General features: G+C 38.7%; 2 protein-coding genes across 6 annotated transcripts in view; one reads left to right on the top strand and one right to left on the bottom strand.

Moving 5' to 3' along the window:
• Nucleotides 1-17035, top strand: part of CUL1 (cullin 1) — a 52306-nt gene extending 35271 nt beyond the window's left edge. Inside the window, exons 9-22 of one of the 2 annotated variants that reach the window (XM_054273927.1) lie at nt 3358-3488; nt 6181-6288; nt 6391-6497; nt 7623-7671; nt 8064-8195; nt 8726-8843; nt 9773-9849; nt 10606-10737; nt 11539-11631; nt 12808-12855; nt 12951-13033; nt 14358-14463; nt 15230-15343; nt 16279-17035. In XM_054273927.1, coding sequence (XP_054129902.1) covers nt 3358-3488; nt 6181-6288; nt 6391-6497; nt 7623-7671; nt 8064-8195; nt 8726-8843; nt 9773-9849; nt 10606-10737; nt 11539-11631; nt 12808-12855; nt 12951-13033; nt 14358-14463; nt 15230-15343; nt 16279-16359 — 1379 coding nt within the window. In that variant the 3' untranslated portion in view covers nt 16360-17035. Of the gene's footprint in view, nt 1-3357; nt 3489-6180; nt 6289-6390; nt 6498-7622; nt 7672-8063; nt 8196-8725; nt 8844-9772; nt 9850-10605; nt 10738-11538; nt 11632-12807; nt 12856-12950; nt 13034-14357; nt 14464-15229; nt 15443-16278 lie in introns of those variants that run through there. The other variant, XM_054273926.1, reaches the window with a different exon arrangement.
• Nucleotides 17036-18822: 1787 nt separating this feature from the next.
• The window catches only part of EZH2 (enhancer of zeste 2 polycomb repressive complex 2 subunit), a 29781-nt gene continuing 21090 nt past the window's right edge, over nt 18823-27513 (bottom strand). For all 4 annotated transcript variants that reach the window (XM_054273518.1, XM_054273520.1, XM_054273521.1 and 1 more), the window contains exons 12-19: nt 24391-24431; nt 23087-23212; nt 22546-22724; nt 21600-21695; nt 20932-21013; nt 20107-20187; nt 19910-19994; nt 18823-19159 (exon numbers count right to left, since the gene is read on the bottom strand). In XM_054273518.1, the coding sequence (XP_054129493.1) occupies nt 19099-19159; nt 19910-19994; nt 20107-20187; nt 20932-21013; nt 21600-21695; nt 22546-22724; nt 23087-23212; nt 24391-24431 (751 nt within the window). In that variant the 3' untranslated portion in view covers nt 18823-19098. The remainder of the gene's footprint in view (nt 19160-19909; nt 19995-20106; nt 20188-20931; nt 21014-21599; nt 21696-22545; nt 22725-23086; nt 23213-24390; nt 24432-27513) is intronic.

Below are 27513 nucleotides of genomic sequence, written 5' to 3'. Positions count from 1 at the left end.
AGAACAGCACAATCAAACAGTTTGATTTCTCTTAACATAGCTGGAAGAGTTTCAAGAGCACTTGAGCCATTTTTCCAGCAGGAGCTGAATCTTGTGTGGGAGAGGTGGGAGGTGAAAAACAGACCAGTGCTTTTTCCAGGTCTTTCAGTTTAATCTGTGGATCTTCCTGAGTCAGCACTGAGAATTTTAAAATCCAAAATGTTCAAAAGTATGTGTCAGAAATGTTAAAAGAGGAAGAGATGCAAATAAGTAGCTTTTAAAATAGAATATATATAAAATACATAATATTGCATATAGAGCACAAGGAAAGAGTGGAAATTATTAATTGATGAGTTAATTTTGGCTGTGAAAATGATTCTTATATATTGTCATAGAGAACACATAGAATAAAGACTTCTTCAACACTACCTCTGAAATAAGTGAAGATTATCAGAGTTTAGGTATCTCTAAGGAATTGTCAGTTGTGTTGGTTTCTATTAGTTTCTTCAGGAGTTTATAGAGAGCACAAAATAACAGCCAGAACTAATTCCTGTGGATCATGCAGACGATAAGGATGAATCATGATTCTGATTTGCCAGTTGGGGAACTAATTAAATCTGTATTTCAAGTCTGAGTATGGCAGTATAGCTCTTCTGAAAGGGGCAGAATGAAAGAGATGCTGTGGTTAAGTTACTAACGATAAAATTGGTCATTTGAGAGTTTTAAATTGTAACTATGACTCTGTGTCATTGTATATTGGTCTTAAAATAGCAACTACAAATTATTACTATCTGTAATAGTCATGTTGATAATGAAAAGATGCTTTGAAATCAAAAAGGGCAATTGAGCATGATTAGTAGGTCAGAAGTTAGCTGATTCAAATGTAAATAATCTGTACTAGTATTTGAGTCAGATGTTGTTTGTGTTTGTAAATATTTACTCCATAGTTGGAAGAGATTTTAATGGGTGTTGGTTTGTGAAGTGACTTCATAAATGACTAAATGACTTCTGACAATTGAAATAGCAATAGAAAAAAAAAAGTTTTTTCTGGACTCAGGACACCTTCACAGACTTTTTTTTTCCTCCTACTTTATCATGCTCATGGGTTATGTGAGCCCTTAGTACAATCACTTGCCATAGTGATGCAATTCCATAAGTTTGTCAAAGTAAAAAGGAAAAGAAGTATCTTGTGTCTTGGACACTGTCTAGTTCTGTGTCTTTGGGTTTAGTTTCATGTGGATTATTTCTAAGATTAACTAGACTTTCTCTAAAATGCTTAATTTTTTCTTCTTTTTCAAAATATTTTTTTCCTCTATTATCAAGCTTCACTTATGGAAATTGTAGCAGTTCCCTTGCCCTTTTTAAGATTCATGAGGTTTCAAGATTAGAAAATGTATTTTCAGTGGCCGCCTGATAATTCACTCTTTAATCACAGCAATCAGTTCATTCTCCAATTTGTGATATACTAGTATAGCCTTTGGTATACTATCCTAAACTTACAATAAAAGGTTGCTCTTGATTAAAATATTTATTGCTTTGCTCTTGAAAATACACTGGTTTTGAGGTCCTTCCATGCAAACTGTGTTGGAGAATATCATATTACAGGCCACTCTTGTTGGTGTTCTGTAACTTTTTAATCCATTGTGCAACTAATGCATAAACTGGTTATAAAGGTTGTGGGACACATTCCTCATGTGTTACATACTCACATCAGTGTAATACCTGTAGGAAATAATTGGGTCTTTTGGGAGAAGGCTGTAATGATGTAGGTGGAGTTACCATGCAAATCTTCCATAAGACTTTGTAGCATCTCTTCCTTATTTCCCCTAACACAGGCATTCTTGTAAACCAACCTGTGAACACTTGTTTGTGGGTAAATACAGCAGCAGCTTGTATCTATGCATGGCATTAGTTTCCTACCTTTTTGCTAAAATTCTGTCAGTTATTCATATGTTCTTATAAAAGTTAACATCAGGTTGCAATCATGGTTTTTCACAGAGAAAAAAAAAAGTTTCAATTTCTAATCTGCAAGTTTAAGTTTTACAAAGTTTTAAGGAAAGGAAGGTGTTACACAGAAACCTAACTGAACTGTCATCCCTTCAGTATTAGAAGGTATCAAACTCTGTGTTGTATTTCAGAGTTAGGTAGAGCACCAGCTCATTGATTGCTCTGTTTTGTTTAATCTGATAATCCTCTGGTGGTAATAAATTGCTCACAAACCCTTCAGAGAAGTCCTTGCACCTGAGAAGAGTTAGATGCAGCTGTCAACCTTTCCATGTGTTCCACAAGGTGAAATATGCTCCTTAGTTTACAGTAAATAATCTGATTGTTTACTGTTTGACTGGAGTGCCTGTTCAGTGAGGGCAAGATTGCAAGAGGTGACTGGCAGGTTTGTGGACCTGGTTTATGGCCAATTCAATGTTTGCTTTTTTTTGGAAGAATTCTACTCTCAGAAAATACAAAGTGTCTATCCTTTGAAACTAAATAATAAAAACCAAAACCCTCTTCAGTATTGGACTTTCCAAAATTGCTGATTGATTTGGAAAGTCTTGGCTAAAAACTGGTGAGATTTTAATATGAAGCCTTAACATATGTGAAATGACACACAGTTTTACCTTCATTGATTCCATTGTAATGCTTTTCAGAACCTCTTTTTTCTTCCAGATACAATTATTACTACTGGTAATCAGTCAAAGTTGGTTTTTTTTTAAGAGATGTCTTTTACTGACAGTGCTTTATTGAAGGAAATTTGATTTATAATGTTTCAATTTACCTGCTAAGGTCGTATCAACATTTTGCTTTAAATTTCCAACTGTTACCACTGATGCTGCCCAAAGTAAGAGTGTTGGTATACAAAGGGCTACAAGTAATGTTAGATATTTGAGAACTGACCTGTTCAGAATAAGATTTAAAGAACAGTGGTCAGCTGAGAAATGTTATACTTGTAGCACAGGCAGCAGTAACTTTAATAAGAGTCTCAAATTCATGGCAGCACCTCAAAATCTTACTTAAATAAGAGAGGTTTAACACCATTTTTAAATCATTGCTTTAAAACTGCAAAAACTAAAAATCAGAAGTAATTTTTCTGCCATTCAAATGGTGGGTTTTTATTCTTGAGTTTGTTTGCATTGTGAAGGTAAAAAGTTGATCCTAGTATAACAGGTTGTTTTGTCTTTAACTAGTGTTAGCTTTCCAGGTAAGTGCAAAGGTTTGCTGTATAATCGTTTACTATTGTTTTTTCTGGCTTTTTACAGGAGCAGTTGCATATGTGTTTTTGTTGACAATGGATGTTTAGCTCCTAAGTTGACAACTTGTAAATGAGAATTTTAAGTAATGGCCAGGGAGATGTTAGTTTTCCTTTTTTTTTCTTTTTTACAGACTTGGGTCGCATGTATAACCTTGTATCTCGAATCCAGGATGGCCTTGGAGAGCTGAAAAAACTTTTGGAAACTCACATTCATAATCAGGGTCTAGCTGCAATTGAGAAATGTGGAGAAGCTGCACTAAATGCAAGTATCCCATCAAAACAAGTCTCAGTGTGCTGCCACTTTTACATTAGAGGATAGTGAATGTTTCCTGATAAAACTTCTAGTTTGTTTGTTTTTCCTCTCACTACTTTAATTTGTAAGGACTTGGCAATTCTCAAATGTTGGTAGAAGGTTTAAAACAAAATTCACATCACTCTTTTTCTGCTTTTTAAATTTTGGGGGTCTTTGGGGTGTGTTTTTGTTTTCATTTGGTTTGGGCAGGTTGTAGGGATTTTTTGGCTTGGTTTTGAGGGGGAAGGTGAGTTTCCTTCTGAGATTTTGCTCTCTGTCAGGATGTCATGCTGCTTGGAAAGCTGACTGTGCAAATACCACACCCAACACTTACAATACAAGTACACCTGAAAGTCCACTGTTTCAAGAAGCATTATCTCCAGTCAACTGTGTTTTATTTCATCGTCTTAAGGAATTTTGACTTGGATGGGACTATCTAGAGAAAGTTTCTGTTGTTTTGAGTTTTTTGATAATGTCTTTATTCTGTTTGGAAAAGCTTGAGAAATAGAAGAGAAGAAGGAACTGAAATGGTTGGAAAGGTCACAATATAAGGAGGAGATCAGATCTTTGGAAAAGCTGCTTTTTCAGTTTTTATCCCATAACTGTAATTTCAAACTTGGTTTTGTATTGATTAGGGTTGCATCTTGGCAACAAGAAGTTTTTTAAACCCTTTCCCAACCTTCTTATTTATGGACAATATGATGTTTCCCAGGGGAAGAGAAAGAATGAAACACTGCACAAAGCAAGATCAGAATAGAAGATAGATGCTGTTAAATTTTATTTAAAGTGGAATTCAAGAAGCGCTTGGAAAATGCTCTCAGGCATTGTCACTGATAATACCATCATTACTGTGATTCTCAGGGTGGTCCTGTGCAGAGCCAGGGGTTGGACTTTGATGATCCTTGTGGGTCCCTAAACACTATGATTCTATGATTAACTTTGATTTTTGACAAAGTTTATTTTAACTTATTGCTTTCCTGAGAAGTTCTTGTAATAGCTTCATACTAAAGCAGTAATCTGTATTGAAGGGTGTAGTGTCTGTTGTTCTTTTCTGTCGTTTGAAGTGCACAGCTTTTTAGCAGTGTTGATCTTTTATGAGTCATAAAGTAATCTTGAAGCAAGTTCAGGAATCTTCAGTTTCATTTGTAGGTGTCTCTGTGAATTTTGAGATCAGATCTGCTCCATGCTTTGCACATCCCCTAGTGGTCATCACTCTTGGGTTTTTTTTCCTGCTTAGGCCTTGAAGAATTAGGCCACCAAAAAAAAATGAAAGCTCTATCTCCAGGAATTATTTCATCTTTCAGAGAGAGGAGGTCCAAGATTTGCACATATTAGTTGACTCCAACCATTTACAAAACTCTTCCTGCCTCTGACACTTTTTCTTGTTTCCACTTCTTTCTCTTTCATTCCTTATTCCACACATTTGTTCTTCAATTTCACAGCAGTATCTCTAGCTGTTCCTCTTGGGAACCATCTTGCCTTTTCTTGCAATATCCCACACACTACTGTATTGCTGTTCATCATTGCATTGTTAGTCCTCTGTCACACTTAGGATTGATTCTTCCCAACCTCATTTACCTGTACTGTGTCTAAACAGATAGCCAAGTGAACAAATGCTTCTCACTTTCTCTGTAGTCAGTGCAGAGAAATAGTCGTACCAGCCTGTCTCATTTCACCTGTTTTAGACTTCAGTGCAGGAGGAGTTGTGCTCTAGTCTCTGTTAACTGTATTAACAAGACTGCTTATCAGTCAGAAAATTGGCTGCTTTTTGTGCCTTTTGTTTGTTGGTTTTTTTTAGTCCTTGTAATCAGTACTTTTCTGAATGTCCTTCAAATCTACTTGCATTCCTTATCTCAGAAGCTCTCAATAATCTCAATTCGTCTTCTCAAGCATGGCATGAGAGTGGTAGTCCATGGTAGCCTGTGTCTGTCTTCAGTGGCAACAGGAAATGTTTTTTGAGATCCTGATAAAACTGTGCCCATGTTCCACCACTTCTAGCCAACAAGAACTTCTGATCTCCAAATAAAAGACTTTCAGTCTTTTTTGGTCTGTTGTGTAGTGGCTGTCCTATGTGCCTGATGATTTACTTCCCCATCACTGTATCTACTCCTTGACTCCAGTCCATCTTTATTGAGAAGCAAAGATCAGTAACTGCACAAAGAACTCTGAGTACAGTAAGCTTGATGTTTATTGGCATTTGGCTGCCCCTAGGTGCTGAGCACATAGTTTTTATGAACTGCCAATGACTGAGGTGTCTGTACTAAGTTGTACCTACTGGATATACACCAGTCACATTCTTACTACAAAGATTTTCCTCTATAGCAGCTGCCACTTTATAATTGTCCATCTCTCTCAAGAGTGACTTGAAATAAGTTTAAGATTTTGAAAATGTTTTCAGGGTTGAGTAAATACTTTGTTGTCTTTTGTGTGATGTGGTACACTCTGCACTTTGGTTGCAGTAAATGAAAGCTTGCAGTAACATGAGTCAGTCCTGGACATAAGACCTGAACTAGTGTGGGTACTGGTTTACCTTCAAAATGTTTCTAATACATCATAGACTTTCTCTACACAAATTCTCTTGGATCAGTGAATAGCTCCATTTTGGAGGAAGTAGAAAGCAGAAAGTCAGCAGGTTGCAAAATACAGTCTCTCCTTTTTGCAGGATCCAAAAATGTATGTACAGACCGTGTTGGATGTCCATAAGAAGTACAACGCTTTAGTCATGTCTGCATTCAACAATGATGCTGGCTTCGTGGCTGCACTAGACAAAGTAAGTGCATGTAGTGGCAGATGCTGGACTTGTTTGGGTTTTTTTCCATGCAAAATAAAAAAAATTGTCTCCCAAAATTTCACTGTCTTTTGTGATTTATAGGCTTGTGGTCGATTTATAAATAATAATGCAGTAACAAAAATGGCTCAATCATCCAGTAAATCCCCAGAGCTACTGGCACGATACTGTGACTCTTTACTAAAGAAAAGGTATGTCCTCAAAGACAAATGACTATTTCATGTTGGCTTTTATTTTAAAAGGTTTTAACCTATGAAGTTTTATACTGTCTTCAGAAGCACAACTTCATTTTGCAAGAAATTAATTTATCAAATTCTGGATCCAAGAATTTCAGTGGGACCATTCCTAAAGGTTGTGTTGTTTGGTATTCTTTTTAAGGAAAAATGGAGGAAATAAGCAAACCTTTCTTGCCTTATAGGAATCTTAAGTTTTTTTGTTTTTCAGTAAAACTGAAGGAGGTAGGGTTTTTTACACTGAAAAACTTAAATTGCGTTGTATCTTGTAAAGAGATGCACATTCCCTTTTTCCATTAAAACTGTTGCTTCCCTCCTTTTGTTTTTTCTATACCTTCTTCTATCTGGGCAGAAATTGAGGAGAAAAACTGCTTTCTAACCTTTCATAGTTCATATTTTAATTCAAGGTATTTGGCTTTAAATGATTCAGCAGCTCATAGCCTGAGTTGGCATCAGTTCAGTTCATACTGGATTGGTGTCAAGTTTTGTCCCATTTCTAGTTGTTTTGGCAGAGGAAAAAAAGCCACCACCAAACAACCCAAAAATGGGAGAACTTGCTCACTTTTCTCTTTCCCATCTCCTCCTTCATTCAGCAAAGGGTTTATTTTCTCCTTTGCAACTACTGACTGTGTACAGGGTAGATTTGCGGTTTGCCTGGGGCAAACATGAGATGGAGGTAGACAATGTGGTGCCACCTGAGCTTTTACCCAGTCAAGTCCCAGCTCTGTGAGCTGGTTTCTTCTCACTGTACTACCTAAGATAAGAAATAAAGATAGCATTTAGCAGTAGGAAAAGAGAGGTCCATGTTTAAGCTCATAAATCCTGAAAAATACCAGGCTACCAGCAAGTCCCAAGCAAGTTGTGGTCCAGGACTTCAGCCTGTGACATATGGGAAGTTCAGAATTGCTGACAGGTGGAGCAGTGAACTGTTCACTTCATTACATTGTTTTCTCTTTAAAGAGCTTTTGATCCCAGAACTACTCAAATTTGCATTCTTTGATTTCTAAAGCTTCCATATGCATCCATATGTTGGTTTAATTCTGCTGGTTGGGACTCATTAAAAATGCACTTCTTTAATTGCAGCTCAAAGAATCCAGAAGAAGCAGAGTTGGAAGATACACTCAATCAAGTGGTAAGATGTCTATAAATACATACAAAATATAAAAATTGTATTATTTTGTTTATTAAGAAACCCTTTACAGCAGATTTAAAGTGGCTATATTGAAGTTATGCTTTTGCTTAATCTGTATATGCATATAACATATATAATTTCCATGACATCTTTTTATATCATATATCCACATATATGTAATATGCTCTACATGTGGAATATACAGTTCTTGTTTTAAAATAGTATTCATATTTAAAGCAAATTCCACCAGTCCCTCCACCCTGTCTCAAAAAAGCCAAAAAAAAAACTCCCAATCTTTAAAATTTAGGTGCAAATCAAGTAGTTCCTGCTACATCTTTTTCAAGACAAATGTTTAAATATTTTTCCCTTACAAATTATCTTGGCTTTTCCAGATGGTTGTCTTCAAGTACATTGAGGATAAAGATGTGTTTCAAAAATTCTATGCTAAAATGCTGGCAAAGAGACTTGTGCATCAAAACAGTGCTAGTGATGATGCTGAGGCAAGCATGATCTCGAAACTAAAAGTGAGTATTCCATGACTGTCCCATAATCTACTGCCTTGCAGATCTTCACACTGTTTGGGAAAGCACTGACATGCATCCTTTCATTTATTTTATGCACAGAAAAATACACAACTTATATATTTTTTTTTCTTTTTTTTCTAATCATATGAATTTGTAGTGCATGTCTGCCTGATGGAGCTAAGCTTAATTATTCTTAGCCATATGAATGACATGGATTTAATTATTCAAGGGAATGAGTACTGAAAAGTAGCTTAATTTTCTTAATCATATTTAGGCAGAGTTAAGCAAAATACAGTTGACTACCCTTTGAGTAGTCTGTTTCATTGTGTTTTGCTTAACTTTTAACAAAATTTTTGTCAGTTTTCAATGGCAGGTAAAGCTCATATTCCAGGGGGGATGGGCACTTTGAGTAAGGGAAATATGGAACTTTCTACATCTTCTGTTAAGGAAATAAGTTCCAACACTTTGTTCTTCTCATTAGCCAGTGTCCAAAATGTGTCTTACTGATGTTTCTGTGCTTTTAAATGCAGCAAGCTTGTGGTTTTGAGTATACCTCCAAGCTGCAGCGGATGTTCCAAGACATTGGTGTAAGCAAGGATTTGAATGAGCAGTTTAAAAAGCACCTGACCAACTCGGAACCATTAGATTGTAAGTAGCACCTTTACCTAAGTTACTGTTGCATAGTATAGTTTCCTCTTATTGCTGCAGAACTAAGCGTGTGAGGGAAATATGTGACTTACTCATATTGCCACAAATTAGAGTGCTGACCATGATAGCTGGGATGTTTAAATTAGGTCTTTAAATTCTAGGTCTGTTCTTTGTCTTCTAGTAGCTCTTTATTTATTTTCTGAGTAGCCTCCTCCTGATTTTAGAGCTCACATTTAGGTACATAACTTAATTAAGTTGAATACTGTCTCATCTTTTTTTTCCCTTTTCTTATGCTTGATTGGAGAGATGTTTTTCTTTAAACAGTTTTGATTTTTAACTGTTTAATACTTAGACTTATGTGAAAGTATTAAGGATATTGTTTTCCAGGTTGTTAGATGCCACTATCACTTTTTTATGCTTTCCTTTTCAACTGAAGCACATTGAACCAAATTCTGTCAAGAGTTGATAATTATATCTTGGATTACAATTAGAGTTGTGTATCATCAGGTTTAAATTTTACTTAGTTTTTCTATTGTTTGTACTTGACCAAAATACCTTACAAGTATAGGTGTGAAGGTCTGTTCTGGGAGTTGTGTATTGTGGAGTGATGATGAACACTTTCTCTTTTAACACCCAAGTGGGAAAATTGTAACTCATTGTAGGGATAGAAACAGAGTAATAACTTCTCCAAATAAGAGAAGATTGAGTGCCTGTAACAGTAAATCTAAAGCTCTCCAACTGCAGGGAAATCTCTCATGAACAGCTTTGGTTATGCTCTGACAAAAATAAAATAGTGCTTAATGATTTTTTTACCATGTTAGTTTGACCATGAATCAGAAACATGTCTGTGTAAGAACTGGGACTGTGTGTGAAGAGGGAGTTAGGAGAAAGTGGGATAATGCAGCTGATCCTCTTCTCCTGTCTTTCAGTGGATTTCAGCATCCAGGTGCTGAGTTCTGGATCGTGGCCGTTCCAGCAGTCCTGCACATTTGCTCTGCCATCTGAGGTGAGGCACTTGCTCTTGGTTCATCTGAGCATGGAATGATCCTGAGAGAAATTTTTTTACAAGGCTGTCTCCTTCCATTCTGCTGTGTATCAGAGAGGACTATAAATGTCTCTGATATTTGCCTCTTTGGCCTGAGGATATTTGGAACAAGATAATTGAGTAAGGTAGTAGGAGAGAGCTGTGTGAAATCTGTGTTTTCGTATCTTTCCCATGAAAACTCCCTGGTTAATGAATCTTTCTCCAAAATATTCAGCAGCAACTAAAGCAAATCCTTGTTAGTACATTTTTCTGGGTTTGCTTAATTTAAGAAACCTTTTCATACCATTGCTTCAGCTTTGCCCAGTAAAATCTTTAGATATTATAATCAGTTTTCTGCTGAGTGCTTATCCAGGAAAAAGACATGAATATTTAACATGAGAAATAAATTTAATGCTGTTACCTGGAGGATGAAGGTGGTTAAAACAAATTACTTTTCTAGCCATGCTTAATGTTTCATAAATGGAAGATTGAACCTTAAATGCTGTTTGCATTTGTACTGTTAATGATATTTTAAAGGAGAAATTTATAACAGAGAAATTTTTCATCCAGTCTGCCAAATTTGAATACTTTGAGTTTCCATTCGGGCTATTTAGACAACATGGTGGTTGAGGGTGATCAGATTTGATTCCATAACGTGTTCTAGTAATGGTAAAGGAAGGTAGATAATACTTTATTTATTTATTTATTTATTTATTTGCTACTCATGTTTTTATACAGTTAGAACGGAGCTATCAGAGATTTACTGCATTTTATGCCAGTCGTCACAGTGGAAGAAAATTAACATGGTTGTATCAGCTGTCCAAAGGGGAATTGGTTACCAACTGTTTCAAAAATAGATACACATTACAGGTAAGGACAAGTCATACCAATAGAAACACTTGGTGATGGCTGTTTTCAGAGGACTGCATGCAGCCAGTAGAACCTTTATATATATTTATTTTATTTACTATAAACACAGATCTTTAGTATCAGTAAAATTGGCTTAGGAAATGGAACACATCACCTGTGGTTTGAATGGTGCTGAAATGCATTTTCTGAGATAAATGAAACCTCTTTGCCTAGGATCTCATGCTGCTTATACTTTCCTGTCTGCTTTCTCTCAAAAAGTAGATGGGAGAAGAAACAAGATAGTGTCAGACTTTGACCTTGTCATCATAGGTTAACCCTGTGATGATAGAGATGGATCAGCTACTGATAGCTGTGTGGTGTATACATTTGGTTTCATTATTCTGCTGGAGTTGGGAGGGTTGTGAGGATGAATTCAGCAGTCTGTATTGGGTATAGTGCAGATTAAATGGGCAAGAGTTGGAGTGACAGAGGAAAACAACTTAAAACTGTATTGGCAAATACAAGGATTATGCTTTGATGTCATAATAGACAATTTGATGGAGTGTCTGAAGCAAGCTAAATGATTCTAATCCTGGGGTTTATGTTTAGATAATGCTGGAAGGGGGAGTTTTGGTTGTAAAAGCAACATTTAATTCTTTTTTTTATTATTAGCACCACTTGGGTATTCTCTGTTGTCCAAATATTCCAGTGTATGTGTTTAACTGGTGTGTTTCAGGCTGTTCAAATTCAGAAAGTGTTTGTAAGTTCTCATTTTTTGATTTCCCCCCTCTCCCCTGTGTTCTTTGTTTTTGGATTTGTCAGGCATCCACATTCCAGATGGCAATTTTACTGCAGTATAACACAGAAGATGCCTACACTGTGCAGCAGCTGACAGACAGTACTCAAATAAAAATGGTAGTGACTTTGCATGTTTTACCACACTCTTGTGAGCAAGTGTTTTGGTCTTCAGGGCTCTTCCTGCTATCATAAGAAATTTGGATTACATATGCTTGGAGCCAGAACCAGCTTCTGTCCCAAAGGAGACAGATGTGCTCTATTCTTGGTCAATTCACTTTCCTGGTTTACATTCCTGTAGTCATAACTGCCTGGTCTTCTGATGAGTCTTAGTGCATTTACACTCCTGCTCATGACTGGAGTGAATTGTCTAGCTTCCTGCTGAGCTCTGGGTAGAAGTTTTCAGTGTTTCAATGCATACATTTTAATGTTAAAAGACAACATTTTAGCAAAACCAGCATTTTCCTTAAATGATTGATCTATGCATCTGTCATTCTTTTATATCTCAAGGCTTTTTTACATGAACATAGTAAATCTGCAGTTCATTGGCCAGCTCTCTCCTGTGGAAAAGGTTCCCTCCTTTTCTTCTCAAGCAGGCTTTATGGCCCTCAATTTGACATTTATTTGACCTTTAGCAGTATGTTTGAATCAAGCCTGCTCTGACTTCTGGAAAGTTAGGTATTTGTATTCATTAGGATCTTTACTTCTAGAAATGCATACCTAGAAATTATTGTTGCTCATGGATTACAGCAAACCCAGAAGTCTTAGGAGGTTGTCATTTATTACAGACTGTGGTAAAAGAGCAGCTTTGCAGGCCTGCACAGAATATTGCCAGTAGCCTTCTGGGTGAGCAACCAACAACAGCAACCAGAACTGATCCCTGTTAAAACAAAAAGATGTTAATCAGAAAGCAGAGAGTGCTTGCTTTCTGAAGTTTAAGCTTGCCACGGTATATATATTTGCATGGTTTGGGAAAAATTATTTCTTAGGCATATAAGTCTGCTTTCAAAATAGTTCCTAAAGCAGCAACTGGAAAGAATCTCTTGTTTGGAATTAGTATTTCTCAAGAATTTTATTATATTTGACCAACCACAAGGGGGGATACATCATAACACCCAAAAAGGACATTGTTTTATTTTTGTGAACTTAGTTTTTACTGCTTTTTCTTGCCCCTTCATCTTGCAGTGTTCTGCACTCATTAGTTCTTAGTCTAAATATGTTCATTCTTGTTCAAGTTTTTAAGTTAGACAAAGGTGCTGTCTATCTGTACTGATCATGTCTTATATAATTTTGTAGGATATCTTGGCACAAGTTCTACAGATACTCTTGAAATCAAAATTGCTTGTAAGTACTCTTGCTTTCTCATGACCTGCTTAACATACAGTGAAATATGTTAGACTATTTATTTATTTATGTGTTTGTTTGCTTATTTATTGCAGGTTTTGGAAGATGAAAATGCAAATGTTGATGAAGTGGAGTTAAAACCAGATACTTTAATCAAACTGTATCTTGGTTACAAAAAGTAAGCAGCATGAATCACTTAGATCTAATGAGTAGCATCTTCCTCTGCTTTCAAAATCTGGGTGAAACGCTTTGACTTTGTCATAAAGTCATAAAAAAAGTCAAGGCCTGATGTATTTTCATATGTCCTTTTTGTTCCTCAATTTTTGTCTAGTTCTTGAATAGTTCATTCAAGTGCTGCCATTTTGCCAAGGTGTTATTCACAAGCACTCAGCAAATCCATGATATTTTATAAGGTTACAGTAGTGTCCAGTGACCCACAAAGGTCAAAGGCATAAATGTTCATCCACTACTGCTAACATGAGAAGATCAGGCTTGTTTTATAACCACGGTGTATACAGTGATTTGGAGACTTAATAAACACAATTTTCAGTAGGTTTTATTACTTACTTTAAGCAGTTGTGTATTTTAAGCTGTTTACAGCACTGTGGTACTTCTTATCATGCTTACCAGAGCATAGATATAAACACACATAAATTCAGTGAGGAGTTCCGTGCTTCCTGAAGATAAGATCTCAGGTGAAAGAAACATTTTAAAACCTTTCCTTGTACTTCACCTTTTAACTGCTTTCTATCCCCCTTTACCAAATTAAAGGTTTGAGAATTCATGGTCTGTTGCATTAATGCAGTGATGGAAACAGCTCAGGGTTGCTGCATTGTGCAGCAGCTGCTTCCCAATTTATGATGGAGAACACTGTGCTAAATAAATAACAGTGCAGCTAACAAACAGGCTGAGCAGAGCCCTGTGCTCCCTGGTGCTGAGGTTTGCTCCCCACTTGTGACACAGGACCTTGTCTTGAGTGGCCACATGTGGCAGTGGGCTCACCTCAGCACAGCTGTCAGTGCCAGGGAGCCTGTGAAAGAAAGGCAGAGCTCAGTTCCACAGAACAAACAGATTTCTCCACATTATGGTCAGAATCCTGTCTGTAAATCAGAAATTCTGTAAATCAGATTCTGTTTCCATTGCCTTCCTTTGTCCCCTTCACTGACTCCAAACTTCTTACCACACACAGAAATATTTTGAATACAGTGTAACTGTACAGTGCTAGTTACACAGATCACTAGGATGGATTCAGTAAGCTGTGAGATACCAGCAAGTTAGTTTGTTTCATTGGTTGGTTGTGGGCATTCTTTATTTTTATTTTAATCTTTTTTAACTTGAATAAGAGCATCTCAGGTTTTCAGAAGAGCCAAAGTCCTGTATTGTTGTAAAGTAATTATGGTGCTATGGCTTTTATTTTGGAGTTAGGTTTTGTTTGGTGTTTTTTCTGTTTCTTAGGTTTTTAAACAGTCTAATTGTTCATTAACTTCTGCTTTTCTTTACAGCAAAAAATTAAGGGTAAACATCAATGTGCCAATGAAGACTGAACAGAAGCAGGAGCAAGAAACTACACACAAAAATATAGAGGAAGACAGGAAACTACTGATTCAGGTGAGTTTTATTGCAGAATGCTGTCATGAACTCAGAATCACATCTTTGTAATCATTTAATGAAGCTTACTGTAGGGTTTTCCCAACTTTTACTAGAAGACAACTACATTGCTCTCACTACATTAGAGTTCAAAAAATTTATTTAAAGTACTCTTAATGGTGATTTGAGTCTGTAGTAGAAACTGGAGGAAGGCACTTCTACAGAGAGGATGTGTTCATTCACATTGTTCTAACCTGATGTTGATGAGTTTTTGGGTTCCTTGGATACACTTTCACCAGACCTTGTCCTTGGTGAAAACTGAAAAATAAAAGAATAGTAATACCCAGGTAGCATGAAATCAGCATTGGTTTTATATCAGTTCATTTGGAATCCACTAGAGAAGCAGGGGAAGGAAATACAGATGCACCACTAAGACAGTGTCACAGTAAGGTTAAATATATAAAGAAGGCTTTTTGCTACACAAGCAGTTTTGTGTGGCTCTTGTTACCAGTTGGTGCTATTATTATTATGATTGACTGACTGTAAGCACAGTTCTAAAAATTCATGTGTCAAAACCACGTTTGATGCCTGTGTGCTGTGGAGACCCTGAGTCCTTGAAGTCTGTGTGAGTAGCTGACACTGTGGGCAAAGCTTCTCTTGTCTGGTGCTCGAGGTGGTGGTGGTGGTGCTTCTGCAGGGGCAGACATCACCTAGGGGAGTGAAATGGCTTTGCACAGAGGGACAGGTACTGTGCTCCTAAACACACCTTCCCAACTTTGCTGTGCAGGCTGCTATTGTGAGAATCATGAAAATGAGGAAGGTTCTAAAACACCAGCAACTGCTTGGAGAAGTGCTAACACAGCTGTCCTCAAGGTTCAAGCCACGAGTTCCTGTAATTAAGGTATGTGAGACCCACATCTTTGAACCTGGATTCCAGGAGGTGAGGTGGATATCTACACAGACAAAACACTTGCTTCTGAATTAAAAAGGAAAGCTATGGAGATGGGATGGGCAAGGACAGATTTTTTTTTTTGAGTTGCAAGTAGGAAATATTTTAACCAGAAATACTGCATTTCTCTTAGGGTACTATCCATGTTTCACATTGTTGGCAGTGGTGGTAAAATAGTAGCTGGATTGCATCTTTTTACATCAGTGTCAGCTTACCATTGCCCTTAATCCAGGCTTACCTTTTGTTCCTGTTCTCCCAGTTGTGGAACAACAGTCGGCCTTGGGGTTAACTCGATAAAAGTTTCCTGCTTTCCTTTACAGTAAAAATGTTGGGGAAGGGGGCATTGTATTTAATTATTTACTCATAATTATATTGATTATATTAATTATTCATGTATGTATATTAATTTCTTCATCAGTTTGTTTAAGTGAGCTCACCAGCAGTTTTTATATCCACAACCAAGCTGTAGGTGAGGCAAAGGACAGGAAGTGAGAGCAGTTGCATAAACTGGCACCAGGGCAGTTACACAGAGAGCCCCTCACTGCTGCTGCTGCTCTTTCATGACCTTACATAAGCTCTCTGCATCTTGGTGTAATTCTTTATTTGCTGTCTTACTATGAAGTTGTTCAGCATGCTGATGATTTCCCAATCATACCCCTGGAATGACATCCAGTAAGTGCAATTCAGTTTAGTGGATTAGCAAAACCTTCTGCTTGGATGTGGTCACAAAGAGGAGAGTGAACTGCTGTGGTTTGTGTCCTTTGCCTATTCCCATCCTGTTTGCCAGGGAACTCCCTTGGGGGGTCAGAATCAAAGTTTGGAGCAACCCCAGAGAGGGCTTTTAAGCCCATGTCCCACAGCTTACCTCTGTTCTGTTCCTCCCACAGAAATGCATCGACATCCTCATTGAGAAGGAGTACTTGGAACGTGTAGATGGTGAGAAGGACACCTACAGTTACTTGGCTTAGCATTTTTATTAGCAATGACCTGACTGTGTGACACTCGGCAAGTAGGTATGTGATGGAAAGAATGAAAGCGACAGAACTTCATAGCAGCCACCCTGCTGCCATTTGGACCTCCCTTTTTAATGACTGAGACCAGGACTCCATCAGCCAGTCTCAGATTTACATCAGAACTGCTCAGGATTGATACATTTCAAGTATGTAAATATGGACACCAATGCCATTTAACCTAATTTAAGAACAGAAAGGAATCAGACCCTTCTCGTTTAAGGGTTGCATGCTACTGCATTTAAATCAATACATTGGCTATATGATAAACAGCTGCCATCACAGGCAGCACTTATACATGTTGGCAGCACTTGGAGAGCGAGTCTGAATGGACCCATGTGTAATCTGCTATGAAAAACCATTTGTATAGTGTGTTTCATTTTTTAATGTGTGATAAATAATAAAAAAAATTTAAAAGATTTCTGTACAAGTTGCATTTGGTTTTATTGTTTTAAGTTTCATGACTTATCTTTCTAAATGTAAATAAAAGGTATAATGGTTATGAAAGCTATTAGAAATTCGTTTTGCTTTTCCTCCCCATTTTCTGGTGCTTTAAGAACATTTTGTTCTCTGAAGGTACTGTCATCTATCATTATCTGTGCATGTTACTTCTTTTTGAAGAGGAAATGTCTGCGCTTTGAAAATAAAAGAAATTTGTGATGATTTCACAAGATATGCAGAACAGAAAATGCTCAAAATATTTGTGGCAATGCTTGGTCATCTGAACTTGGAGCTGGTTTTAATATTGCTCATTGTGCTATAAAGTGTATCACCCTTGCATAAATGCTGCCGAGAACAAAGGAGATTCAGGCTGCCCATTTCTTTGACTGGAGTGGAGCAGAAAATTGAGTGTGCTCCTGAAGAACAATTCCCATTAAATCTAACCTGTGATGGGAATTAAAATACTTTAAAGTGTTACTAGACATACCTTGATTGACCAGGCCTCATTCCATTCTTCTCACAACATTTTATGAAATGTGTATTGGCATTCCATGTGCTACAAGCACAATGCTGCCATCCTCCCAGCTCTCACTATTGGTAATCTATATTTTCTAATCTTCATCGTGAAAAGAACTTCTGTAGCCATTTTACCCTTGATGCAAACTGTGATTTTGTTCACTGTTTCTTCTCACAGGAAAGGAGCCAGGTTTTCTGTTGCTAATGTTTCTCTCTCGAGGGAAATGGTTACAGTTGAACTCTGGGTTAAAAAAAAACCTGAGCAGTACTAGGAGAGGGGTGTCATCTGCACTTGAGATTTTGTACGCTTGCTATTTCTGTTCTGAAAGAGCTAAAGACTGCCATTGGGGCAATAGAAGCATCTTGCTGCTCAAAGTTGCTTTTGGAAATTTAGAAGAATGGAACTAGTGATGCCTCTTTTTTTTTTCCCCTAAGATGCTATTTTGTTTTTGTAAACCCCTTCTTGCAGAAAGTTCAGGGCTAATAAATTTCTTTAGCAGGATGTGTGTGCTATGATGACAAAGAAGCAGCCTGAACTCCTTTCTTAGTTGGAAGGCCAGAAATCACCTGCTCTGAGCTGCCTTTCAAAGCCCTTGGCTGGTTAAAGCAGTGCTTTGTGCACTGTGCATCCTTCAGAGCAGGAGCTGTTCTACCTGAGGAGGGAGAAAATCAGGCTTACACTTTTGGACTGTTCTTTTCCTCATGAACTCTTAGTTCTTACTTGGGCCACTACCAAGTGGAGGGCACGTGGCAGCTGCCTGCTGTACATGGAGTGTGGAAACAGGAAGAGCTGAACTCAGCCCCAGGCTTGGAGCCCCCTCAGTGCAGCAGGTAACTGGTCATGGACAGGATTTCATGCACTCAGTGTGGCAATAATGCCACCCTGTGCCTGCCCTCCCACTCCAGCTGGTTTGACCTGAGCATTGTATTCTACAGCACAAGCTAGAGTTCCATTAGTAGCAAGTAAGAAATAAATGTGGTAGCCCTGGACAATCTAACTGCAGTGTAAATGTTTCTGGATGAAAACTATGCATTTCTCTTCTGCATCTCTTAATTTTTTAACACAGGTGTAGTTACTGTTGTATTTATCATTCAGCTTGGTGCTTCAGAGAAGCCACAGTGAGGGCACCTTGTACCACAGCTTTGTCTTGAAAGTAGTGTTTGTCACAGAAATCACAGCTACTCTGGCAATTGCAGGAGTTCCTGGGCTGCAGCCATTCCTCCAGAGAACTTGGATGTAGCTGCATCCAAGGGAGCTGAGAAACTGCAAGACCACCCCTGTCTCACTCAGGCACTGCAGCACCAAGCACCTGACTGCCATCCACACTGTTTCCATCTTCACACTGATCTTAAACCCAGAGTAACAGAAGGAGACAAGTATGGAGCTGCCTTTGCACAAAAATTACAGGTTAAATTCACATTGCTTTCTCAAGGGGCTGACACAAAATTCCAACTCAATTCCAGTAAAAATGAAGAAGTTCAAGTATCCTTTATTCAAGGTTGAAAAATGTACCACACCACATTATTGCAAAAGTTCCTAGGTACAAAACACTTTGCAGCTGGTGAGAAGGCAATAAAAAGTTGGTTTTTTTTAAAATTCGTTACTATAAATTACTGTTACAGTACTTTGCAAATACAGAATTTCAAATTGCATCATTTGTATTTTTCTAAAATTGCCCACAGTACTAGAAATTCCTGAAGATAAGGCAGCTGTTTGTTTAAAAGAAGAGGTAGCTGGTGTCAAGGGATTTCCATTTCTCTTTCAATGCCCACATACTTAAGGGCATCAGCTTGGCTATATCTGAAATTAAGAAAAAAAAAAAAAAACAAAATCACAAAAAGCCAGTATCATGGAAGACTTCAGCTTCATTGTTCTGACAGAATGGCACCACAGCCTGGAATACTCTTATCCTTAGATTTCTCATTATTTCCTCACCAGCTGGGGTGTTTCCTCCTTGTGTGAATTTGCAGGTGCATAACGCTGCTGACCCACAAGAAACTACTTTCAGATGTGTTTGATCAAAGGAGACAAATCACTAAAATTCCATTCTTTTTCACCTTGACTGTCACAGTCCTGATGTTCATTTTCAGTACTGGAAAGCAACTTCTCCAGGCTGACCTACACAGTATTGCCAGTGGACAGCTTACTTTTTGCCAAGTAAGATGATTGTAGGGGACAGTAAGGACACATTCTTAGCAAGCATTTGTCTGTAGGAATTCTGAAATTTCATTCTCTGAAATTCTTGCCTATTTCTGAATGATGGGGGAGTTAACTTGTGCTGCTACCAAGGTAACCCAAGCAGAGAAAGTCTGTCCCCATTTGTCACTACACTTTGCTCTATACAAGCTGCTTTTCCAAGTTTGCAGGCTCTTAACCAGCTGCATTGCTCAAATCAGTCTTGCTATGGCATCTGGCTTGACAAAAGCAGTGTGGGGAGTGCTGCCTCTCAGCTGCTGAGACTTCAGGCTGCAGGGGCCAGGCAGGCACAGGAATTAACTCTGAGCTGTGCAGATACTGGAAGCGAATCCCACCTGAAATCCATCTACCCACCTGTAGTCAAAGAACAGTTCTTCACCAGTCTGAATGGCTCTTTTAGCAAATATTCCTATTCTGTGATCACCATTAACCATCATAACTGTTTTAAAAGAAATTAGCTATGTTAGTACAAATACTGGTAAAATGCATGTTAAAGAAATATCTCACAGTATTTCATACATTGATGAAAAGCAAGTAAATGTGAAACTTACCTTTTGCATAGCAGTTGGGATTTACTGAATGGTTTGCAAATCTAATTTTGTTGCCCTTGCGTGTTGCATCAACCACAAAATCTAGGGGGGGCAGAAAAAAACAACAAACCCCACAAATGTTGGATGGGTCACCTACAAACACGTTTTTGAGTTTAACACCTAGTGTGCTTGGATCTTAGCAGCTGGAGAAGACAACTGCACATCTTCCCCATGGAAGAGCTGGCCCACCACCCTACAACAGCTGAATTCTGCTGTTCCACATTGTGCTTTTCCTTTACCTCCTGCCACAGGGGCACCACCTTGGCTTCTCACTAAAGCTTCTCTACCTTTATTCCACAAGGACAAGCTCCATAAATATGCTAAGTCAACACTAACATAAAGCAGCAGGGTTTTTTTCCTCATTTCAACTATTTTCCAGTATTTTATGCTTGACACAGTGCAGTCTGTAAGTTACATACCACATGTGGCTTTTTTCCCCCCAACACAATTACCATCATAAATTACTGATTATTTAATTCAGTAAAATTACTTTAGACAACACTTTTTACATTCTTTAGTCTACTTAATGCCTGCACATAATTTTACTCCATGAAGTTCTACTCCTCTTGTACAATAGGCTCATCACTACATCTAGCTGACCAGCATTTAGAGAAAAAATCCCAAAGACTAGCTATCAGCAGGATGAATCCACACACTGATAGAGAAAGATGTGGGGAAATAAGTTCTCATTGTTACCTGCTGGCTGCAGAAGAACAGGGCTGAACAAAATGCTAAGCATACACACTTTACTGATGCTGCCAAGGGTTGCAACTAATGCATACATACCATTATTCAAGTTAAACAGAAAGCTGCACATGTATTTGTCGTACACTTTTCCTCTTCTGTCTGCCTCATCCTGAGAGATAATCTGAAAGAAACACCACTTGTAAAAGAGAGAAGCACTCCTCCATTGTGCAACCACGGCAGCTTAATGTCAGCCCCTCCCCAGCCTTTTGAAAGACAGGTGGGAGTTTTTCTATTCTCTGGGATTTAAAGTATTCTCAAAGTGTTGTTTTCAGCAAACATTCTGCACTTAGCAAACATCCATGCTTTGCTTTTAGCACACATAAACTCTTTCAGAGCAGAAGAAAAGCAAGAATTGCTTCTCCTCTCAAAATCAGGGCTGCATACCGGACTCAGGGTTTTATTGCTGCAGAATACAGCTTAGCAAAAGCTCCTACTGACTTTCAGTACTATACTAAATAATTTGCCACCAAATTCCAAGCATGTCTGAACTGAAATTCCATCTGAGATAAAAAGGACATTCCAGCCTCTCATTCTCACAAGAACCTGTTCCAAAATTTTTGTGACACTTCAATTGTGTAGCTCCTGGGATCTGAGGAGTGACAGCAGTCACAGCCTGTACCAGGTCACAGACAATGGCACCCATGGTTGGTCCCTGTCAGTGCAGAACTTCACCAACTAAGCTCATATCTGGTGCTCTCCATCCTTACCTCACCACAGTATTCAGAGATGAATTCATTCTTCTGTACAGGATCTTTGATAAAAATTCCCCAGCCTGCCACATCTGAAGGTGCCAATAGTAAGTGCTGTGGAATAGAAATACCAAGAAGTTTTGATATGCCTGACTTAGATTTGAGTTCAGTTTTTCTTTCCATTTTGTTTTGTATCGCTTAGTTGTATCACTTAGTGAAATGCATATGTTGGGACTCCAGGAATGCAGACAAATCCAGAGTCTTCTAATGATCAAACACACACTAAAATTACAGCTTGTGAATCAGAAGATGTATGTAAAAGAAAAATGACCAAGTATTTGAAAACTACTAAAAATTTTAGTTTAACCACCCCAAGACACCTTGAAATGAGGGGGTTACATAAAAATTCATTTACTAAAGACTTCAACCTCAAAAGGTCTGCAGCCAGGAGCCCACTACTCATTAGCTCAGTAATCAACTATTTTGTGAGAAAACATTCGAGAGTAGAAATAAACTTTGGCTTATTGATTTATTTGCCAGAACTGAATGGGCTTTTAAGACTTTAGTAGACTGTATACAAGTTTATACCTTAGAATCAACAACTGAAGAAAGAAACTCTGGGATAAACTTCTTTATGCTGATCTGGGGAAAGACTGTTGAGCTCTTTAAAACAGCAGCCTATTTGCAATTAAGAAGCAAAGCCTGAACAGGGAAAAGGAGATATTCTGCTGCTCTGCTGCACAGAACGCAATAATTGTTACATGACAAAATGTAGATAGACTTAACAGCAGCACAAGAGCAAGCTAACAAGTGACCACTCCTTTCCTTGCTGTTTGGTTTGGGGTTTTTTTTCTTTTCCAGTTTGAAAGTATGAAGGCAAAGAAATTCCATTCTCTGGCTTGAAAATATAAGAACACCTCTAGGCCCAGCCAACAGGCCTGCAGCTGTGTAACTCTGGACGTACTTTTTTGGATCCTCTCTGAATGCTGCAGTTCTTGCAAGAAACATTTTTGCTGTCCCAGTGGTCAGCTGCTCCACAGGTGAGGCAGAGGTCAGGGTCACACTCTCGGACAGCCAGGTAACAGGGGCACTGCTTGGTGTTGCACTGTGCTTTACAACGACACCCAGGAAAACGGTTTTGGCCTACAAAGGAATGGGTGGAACAGAAAAACAGCAAATATGAAAATATACAGTGTAAAACTAAGACTGTGCAGATTGTAGTGTATCAGAATATTGGTAACACAGCCACTGATATCTGCTTTCAGGAGTACTACAAATTCTTTCCTTCCCTGATTTTCATAACTCTTCCTCAATTTCAGCTCTGAAGGCTGCTTCTGACTTCATGCAATGGCCAATTACAAGGGCCAAATTAAAGTGAACATGCTCACACTGTTGGACACAATTTGCTACTCCTGTAACTGCCTGCAGCACGGACAGACTGCTAGTACAGAGCTCGTGGTGGACAGTGAGAAAAGTTTATGGAGAACTTTAAATGTTTTACTTACATTCTGAGCTGCACTGACAAAACTTCTCACAGAAGTTTTGAGCAATTACACAAGGGCATGAGCTATCACAAGGCTGACGTGGGTGATCACATGGCTGATAGTTGTAAACGTGATTCGATGACCCATCTGAATAAAAATAGCAACATTTTGTAAAGTTGAAAGTTGCAGACAAACAATATACAGTTCCCCTCACCCTAAGGCAGAAATTCCCTTTTAGTCATTTAACTAAGAAAGCCCAAACATGAACAAAAAACCCAAACCACAACAAGTGGGGTTGAAAACCCAAAAGACACAAAACCAGAACTGTAACATTAGTGAGGTGTTTTACACCATTAGCTGCCTTCCTAGTGCACCTCATTCTGCCACTGCTCAGCTGCTGCGAGTATTGAGAGCTGAAAGCTGTTTATGTGGAAAACTGAGAAACGAAACTACAATGGTATCATTTCCTGTCTGAACATGTTTTGGAATAGAACTGATATTATTCAGCAAAGTAAATTTGCTTAAATACTGAAAGCAATTTTAATGTGGAACAACAGTCAACTTTCAAACAGGTAACACTGGCAATGTAATTCCATTACTATTATTATTATTATTATTATTATTATTATTATTATTATTACTATACCACTGTGCTTTTTCCAAGTCAATTTTCCAGTACAGACAATGCTGAAGTCTTCTAAGCAAGAAAGGAACTACCAGGGACAAGTCTAGAGCTTTACTTATACAGCAGCTAGGAGAATTTGGTGCTATATAATTTATATTTGCTATTAATAGTCTTGAGGTGGTTTGGGGTTTGCATGAATTTGTAAATTTATAAAATTCTCAAGCTAGAAATCAGCAACAAAAAATGAGAGAGACAAACAGATCAATTATTTATGTTGCCAGAAGTCCCAACTATTCTCAACAACTTTTCAGAGAACTATTTCTAAATTAAACTGGCTTACAAAACAAAGGCACTTTTTACTGCAGCTCTTATCCTTAATACCATTTTTACCTGTGCTTCAATGAAGCCATACTGAAAAGACAGTAAACTCAGCTTCCTTTCCTTTTTATGGAATTATACAGAGCTCTTCCAGCTATTTAATCCAAAGAGTACCTTTTGTCCCTACAATACATGTGAGAGTTTACGTTTTTAATTTTCATTCTCCTAAAATTTCTGGCTCCCCATGGAATATACATAATGGCCTAACATTAAAAAAAACCAAAACAAATAACCAGCCCCCCCCCACAAACAACCAAAACAGAAAAAAGCAATAGTAGAATCTTAAAAGTTCAGGACATAAATTGAATGGAAAGATGCTAACCCTTTTTCAGCTGTATCTTTCTGCAATGAGCAGCCCACAACCTGCAAAAAACACAAAACAAACAAGAAGGTTGACAGGAACTCCTCCTGCAGTGGGCTGGGAAAGGCAGCTGCATCTTGCTTAAGATGGGAAAGTTTCTGGAGACATGAACAGCTGCTAAGTGCACACGAGTCAGAGGGGCTGCAGCAGAACCACCCTGTCCCAGTCTAGGGCTGGCCAAGATCAGAGCTCTGCAGCTGCTCCCCCTCTCCCCACCATTCCTGCAGTCCCAGCATTGCTCAGAGGAGCTGTCCCCACCCAGCCCAGCCAGAGATGCTTGAACTCAGCTGCCCCTTAAAGAAGCCCTGCCAAGAGCAGGTGCTGGAGCTGCTTCTAGTAGGCAGGAGCAGCAGCAAGGGATGGGTATGAAGCTGCAGATGTGGAGGGTCATGCCTGAACAGGGGCACAGAAATGGGGCAGCTGCACAGGGCTTGGCCCCAGCACCACTCTGGGTGTCCCCTACAGATCACAGCCAGGTCCTGCCCTTCACCTGAGGAGCTCCAAGTACCTGACAGGACACAGTGCCTGCCTGGCACAGCCACACTGAAGGGACACCTCAGTATTCCTTCTGGCTGGACATTTTTCCCCAGCTGTCCTGGCTGGTGGTGCTGCACTGAGCCTTTCCCCTTCTGCCTCACAGCCCACACTCCTTTCTCCTATGTCCCTACAGTTTTCCTTCAGTGTCCCCTTTCTCAGGCAGCTCATCCAAGCACACCTTTGCCAGAAGTGGTGTTCTTGTTGTGTGGTGGATTTTATTGTTTGTGTTTGTTCTTTGCTGTGTGTTTTTAAGAGTAACTTGCTTTTTGGTTAGCATTCACTATACTTGAAAGCTCTTGAAAGTTACATTTACCCCTTTATCTTGTATCCATTTCAGATTGCAAGCCTTTTGGCCAGGGAATGTCAGCTATTCCATAAATGGTCTGTCAGAAACAATCAAGCAAAAGCACCTGTCTGGACCTTTAGTACCAAAAGGAAAACCAGACTTTTCATTTCAGTAGCCTTAAAATTAAAGGAGAAATCCATTGTTTTATTTTTAACTCAATTCTATGCATTTTAGTTACGACTTTTATTTTAGTGAACATACATAACAAAAAAATTAGACTAAGGATTTTTAAAGTTTATACTTCTTGGACTTCCTTAGTATATCATGTAACAACATGAAAGACAATATGGGAGAAGCCTCATTCCCTGGCCAAACAATACATTGCCAGCTGCCTCAAGCAACCTCACTTTCTCTGCAGATTTACTGAGCTGCCCAAAACACTCATGAGCACAGGTACTAAAAGATCCCCAGCACAGAACCTTACAAAAGCTACTCTGCCTTTCAGTGAATGCAACACTCAGAAGTTTGCACTGTGAAAAAATATCTCCCATTGTAACTATTTAAATAGGACTTTTTAGCTGCTACTTCTTTCATAAAAGCATAGCAGCTTTTACTTCAACTAAATGGCGTGCAGTGCCCTCCAACAGCTTCAGATAAATAAGATTCTCTATAAAATTGCCCTTCTAAAGCATTACTATGAGATTTAACTCAATAACCAATTTTCTTACAAGCACTGAAGGAGCCCATACAAGTTAGAAACCCACAAAGGCAGACTTTTCCAAGTAACTAAGGCTGAGAGGAAAGAAGAAACCCAGAATTACAGAGTACTGTAATAAATAGATGACATTCCTATTAAGAGTGATTCACTCTAGAAGAAAAGGCTACCAACATATATTTATGAATTATGAGACATTGACTCTGCAAGAGGACACTTCCCATATGCCTGAAAGGAGTGCAATTTTGACTTAAATTACTCTTATGCACACCAAACTACTTTCTTTCTTGTCTTGGTATTTGGAAAATGTAACATACCATATTTTTGAACAAGTCTTTCACAGAAACTTGTCTGTTGCTGCAAGATAATAAGAACCTACCAGCACAGCAAACTCTTAAAAGCATTCTGTGGCCAGACTTGTTAAAATACTCTTTCATTAGCAATTAGCAGCTTCACTTTTTCTCCTAAGGTAAGCACTCTCCTAATACTTTAAAAGCACACAAATGTGCATACACATCAAGAAAGCATTAATAGCAACAAGTCAAAGCAGAAAGAAAACTGCAGGGGCAGTCACAATGGGAAAGGCATCCATGTGCTCTGCCCCTCTTCTGGAGAGACTTCTGTCACAGGAGGGAGAGGGGGGCTGGAGACACAGTGGCAGCAGGACCTGTGGGCAGTGACACAAGACAACAGCCTGCCAGCACTGACCAACAGGAGTTTGGACTGGCACAATCCACGAGTATTCACTGCCTTGTAACTTCCAAAACACTGCCACAAAGTGCTCAAGTTCCCCGGTTAGCGCACAAAGCTGGAGCCTGAGCAAGCACTACACTAAAGGCAGAGTCATTTTTGTATCTGCTCTATATAAATCTGCATCTCAAACAGAAGCAAAAGGCAAGGCCTAGTCCCATGCAGCAGGAAGCAAAGGCAAGGAAAGGACAACGTTGAGATAGCACTCACAACTTGAAGCTTCATTACAAAAAGCCAACTGGAAACTCCATAGCAAGTTCCCAAGCAAGCCAGTGGACTTGTACATCTGGTTGCTGACATCTGCAGGAGAGCCAGCTTGGAAAACAAGTGTTTCCAAAAGCATCATGACAGCAGCTGTCAAAGATATCATTCTTGTCTCCTAACAATCTACTAGACCTCTAAACTTTGCCAGTGGCTCTGGGCAGCAGCAGTGTCAGCCAAGCCAGCACTAAAAACACCCTTTGGAAGAAGCTGCTCCAGCATCTCTTGCTTTGCACAGGGATATTCTGCTAACAGAAAGAGCATTAAAAATTCAAAATACATGCCAATTATGTCAAATATGTCATTGAGTCTTTGCAGTGTTTGATTTTCTGGCATCCCTCAAATACTTCAGTCTCCCAGATTACCTTATCCACAGCCTCCCCAGCACTCCAAGACTCAGCCTTCCAACCAGGCAGCACATCAGAATACCTGTGCCAATGCCTCAGTGCACCTTTTGCCTGATAACAGTGAGACTTTAAATCCCTACAAAAAGGCTTCCTGAACTCTTGGCAGAACTACATAAGCTATTCAAACA

This window comes from Melozone crissalis, unplaced genomic scaffold, assembly GCF_028551555.1.
Source record: "Melozone crissalis strain CALT ecotype California unplaced genomic scaffold, PUWL_Pcris_2 ptg000016l_1, whole genome shotgun sequence".
NCBI lineage: Eukaryota > Metazoa > Chordata > Aves > Passeriformes > Passerellidae > Melozone > Melozone crissalis.
The sequence above is the reverse complement of the archived record's forward strand: the minus strand, read 5'-3'. Positions and strand labels throughout refer to the sequence as shown.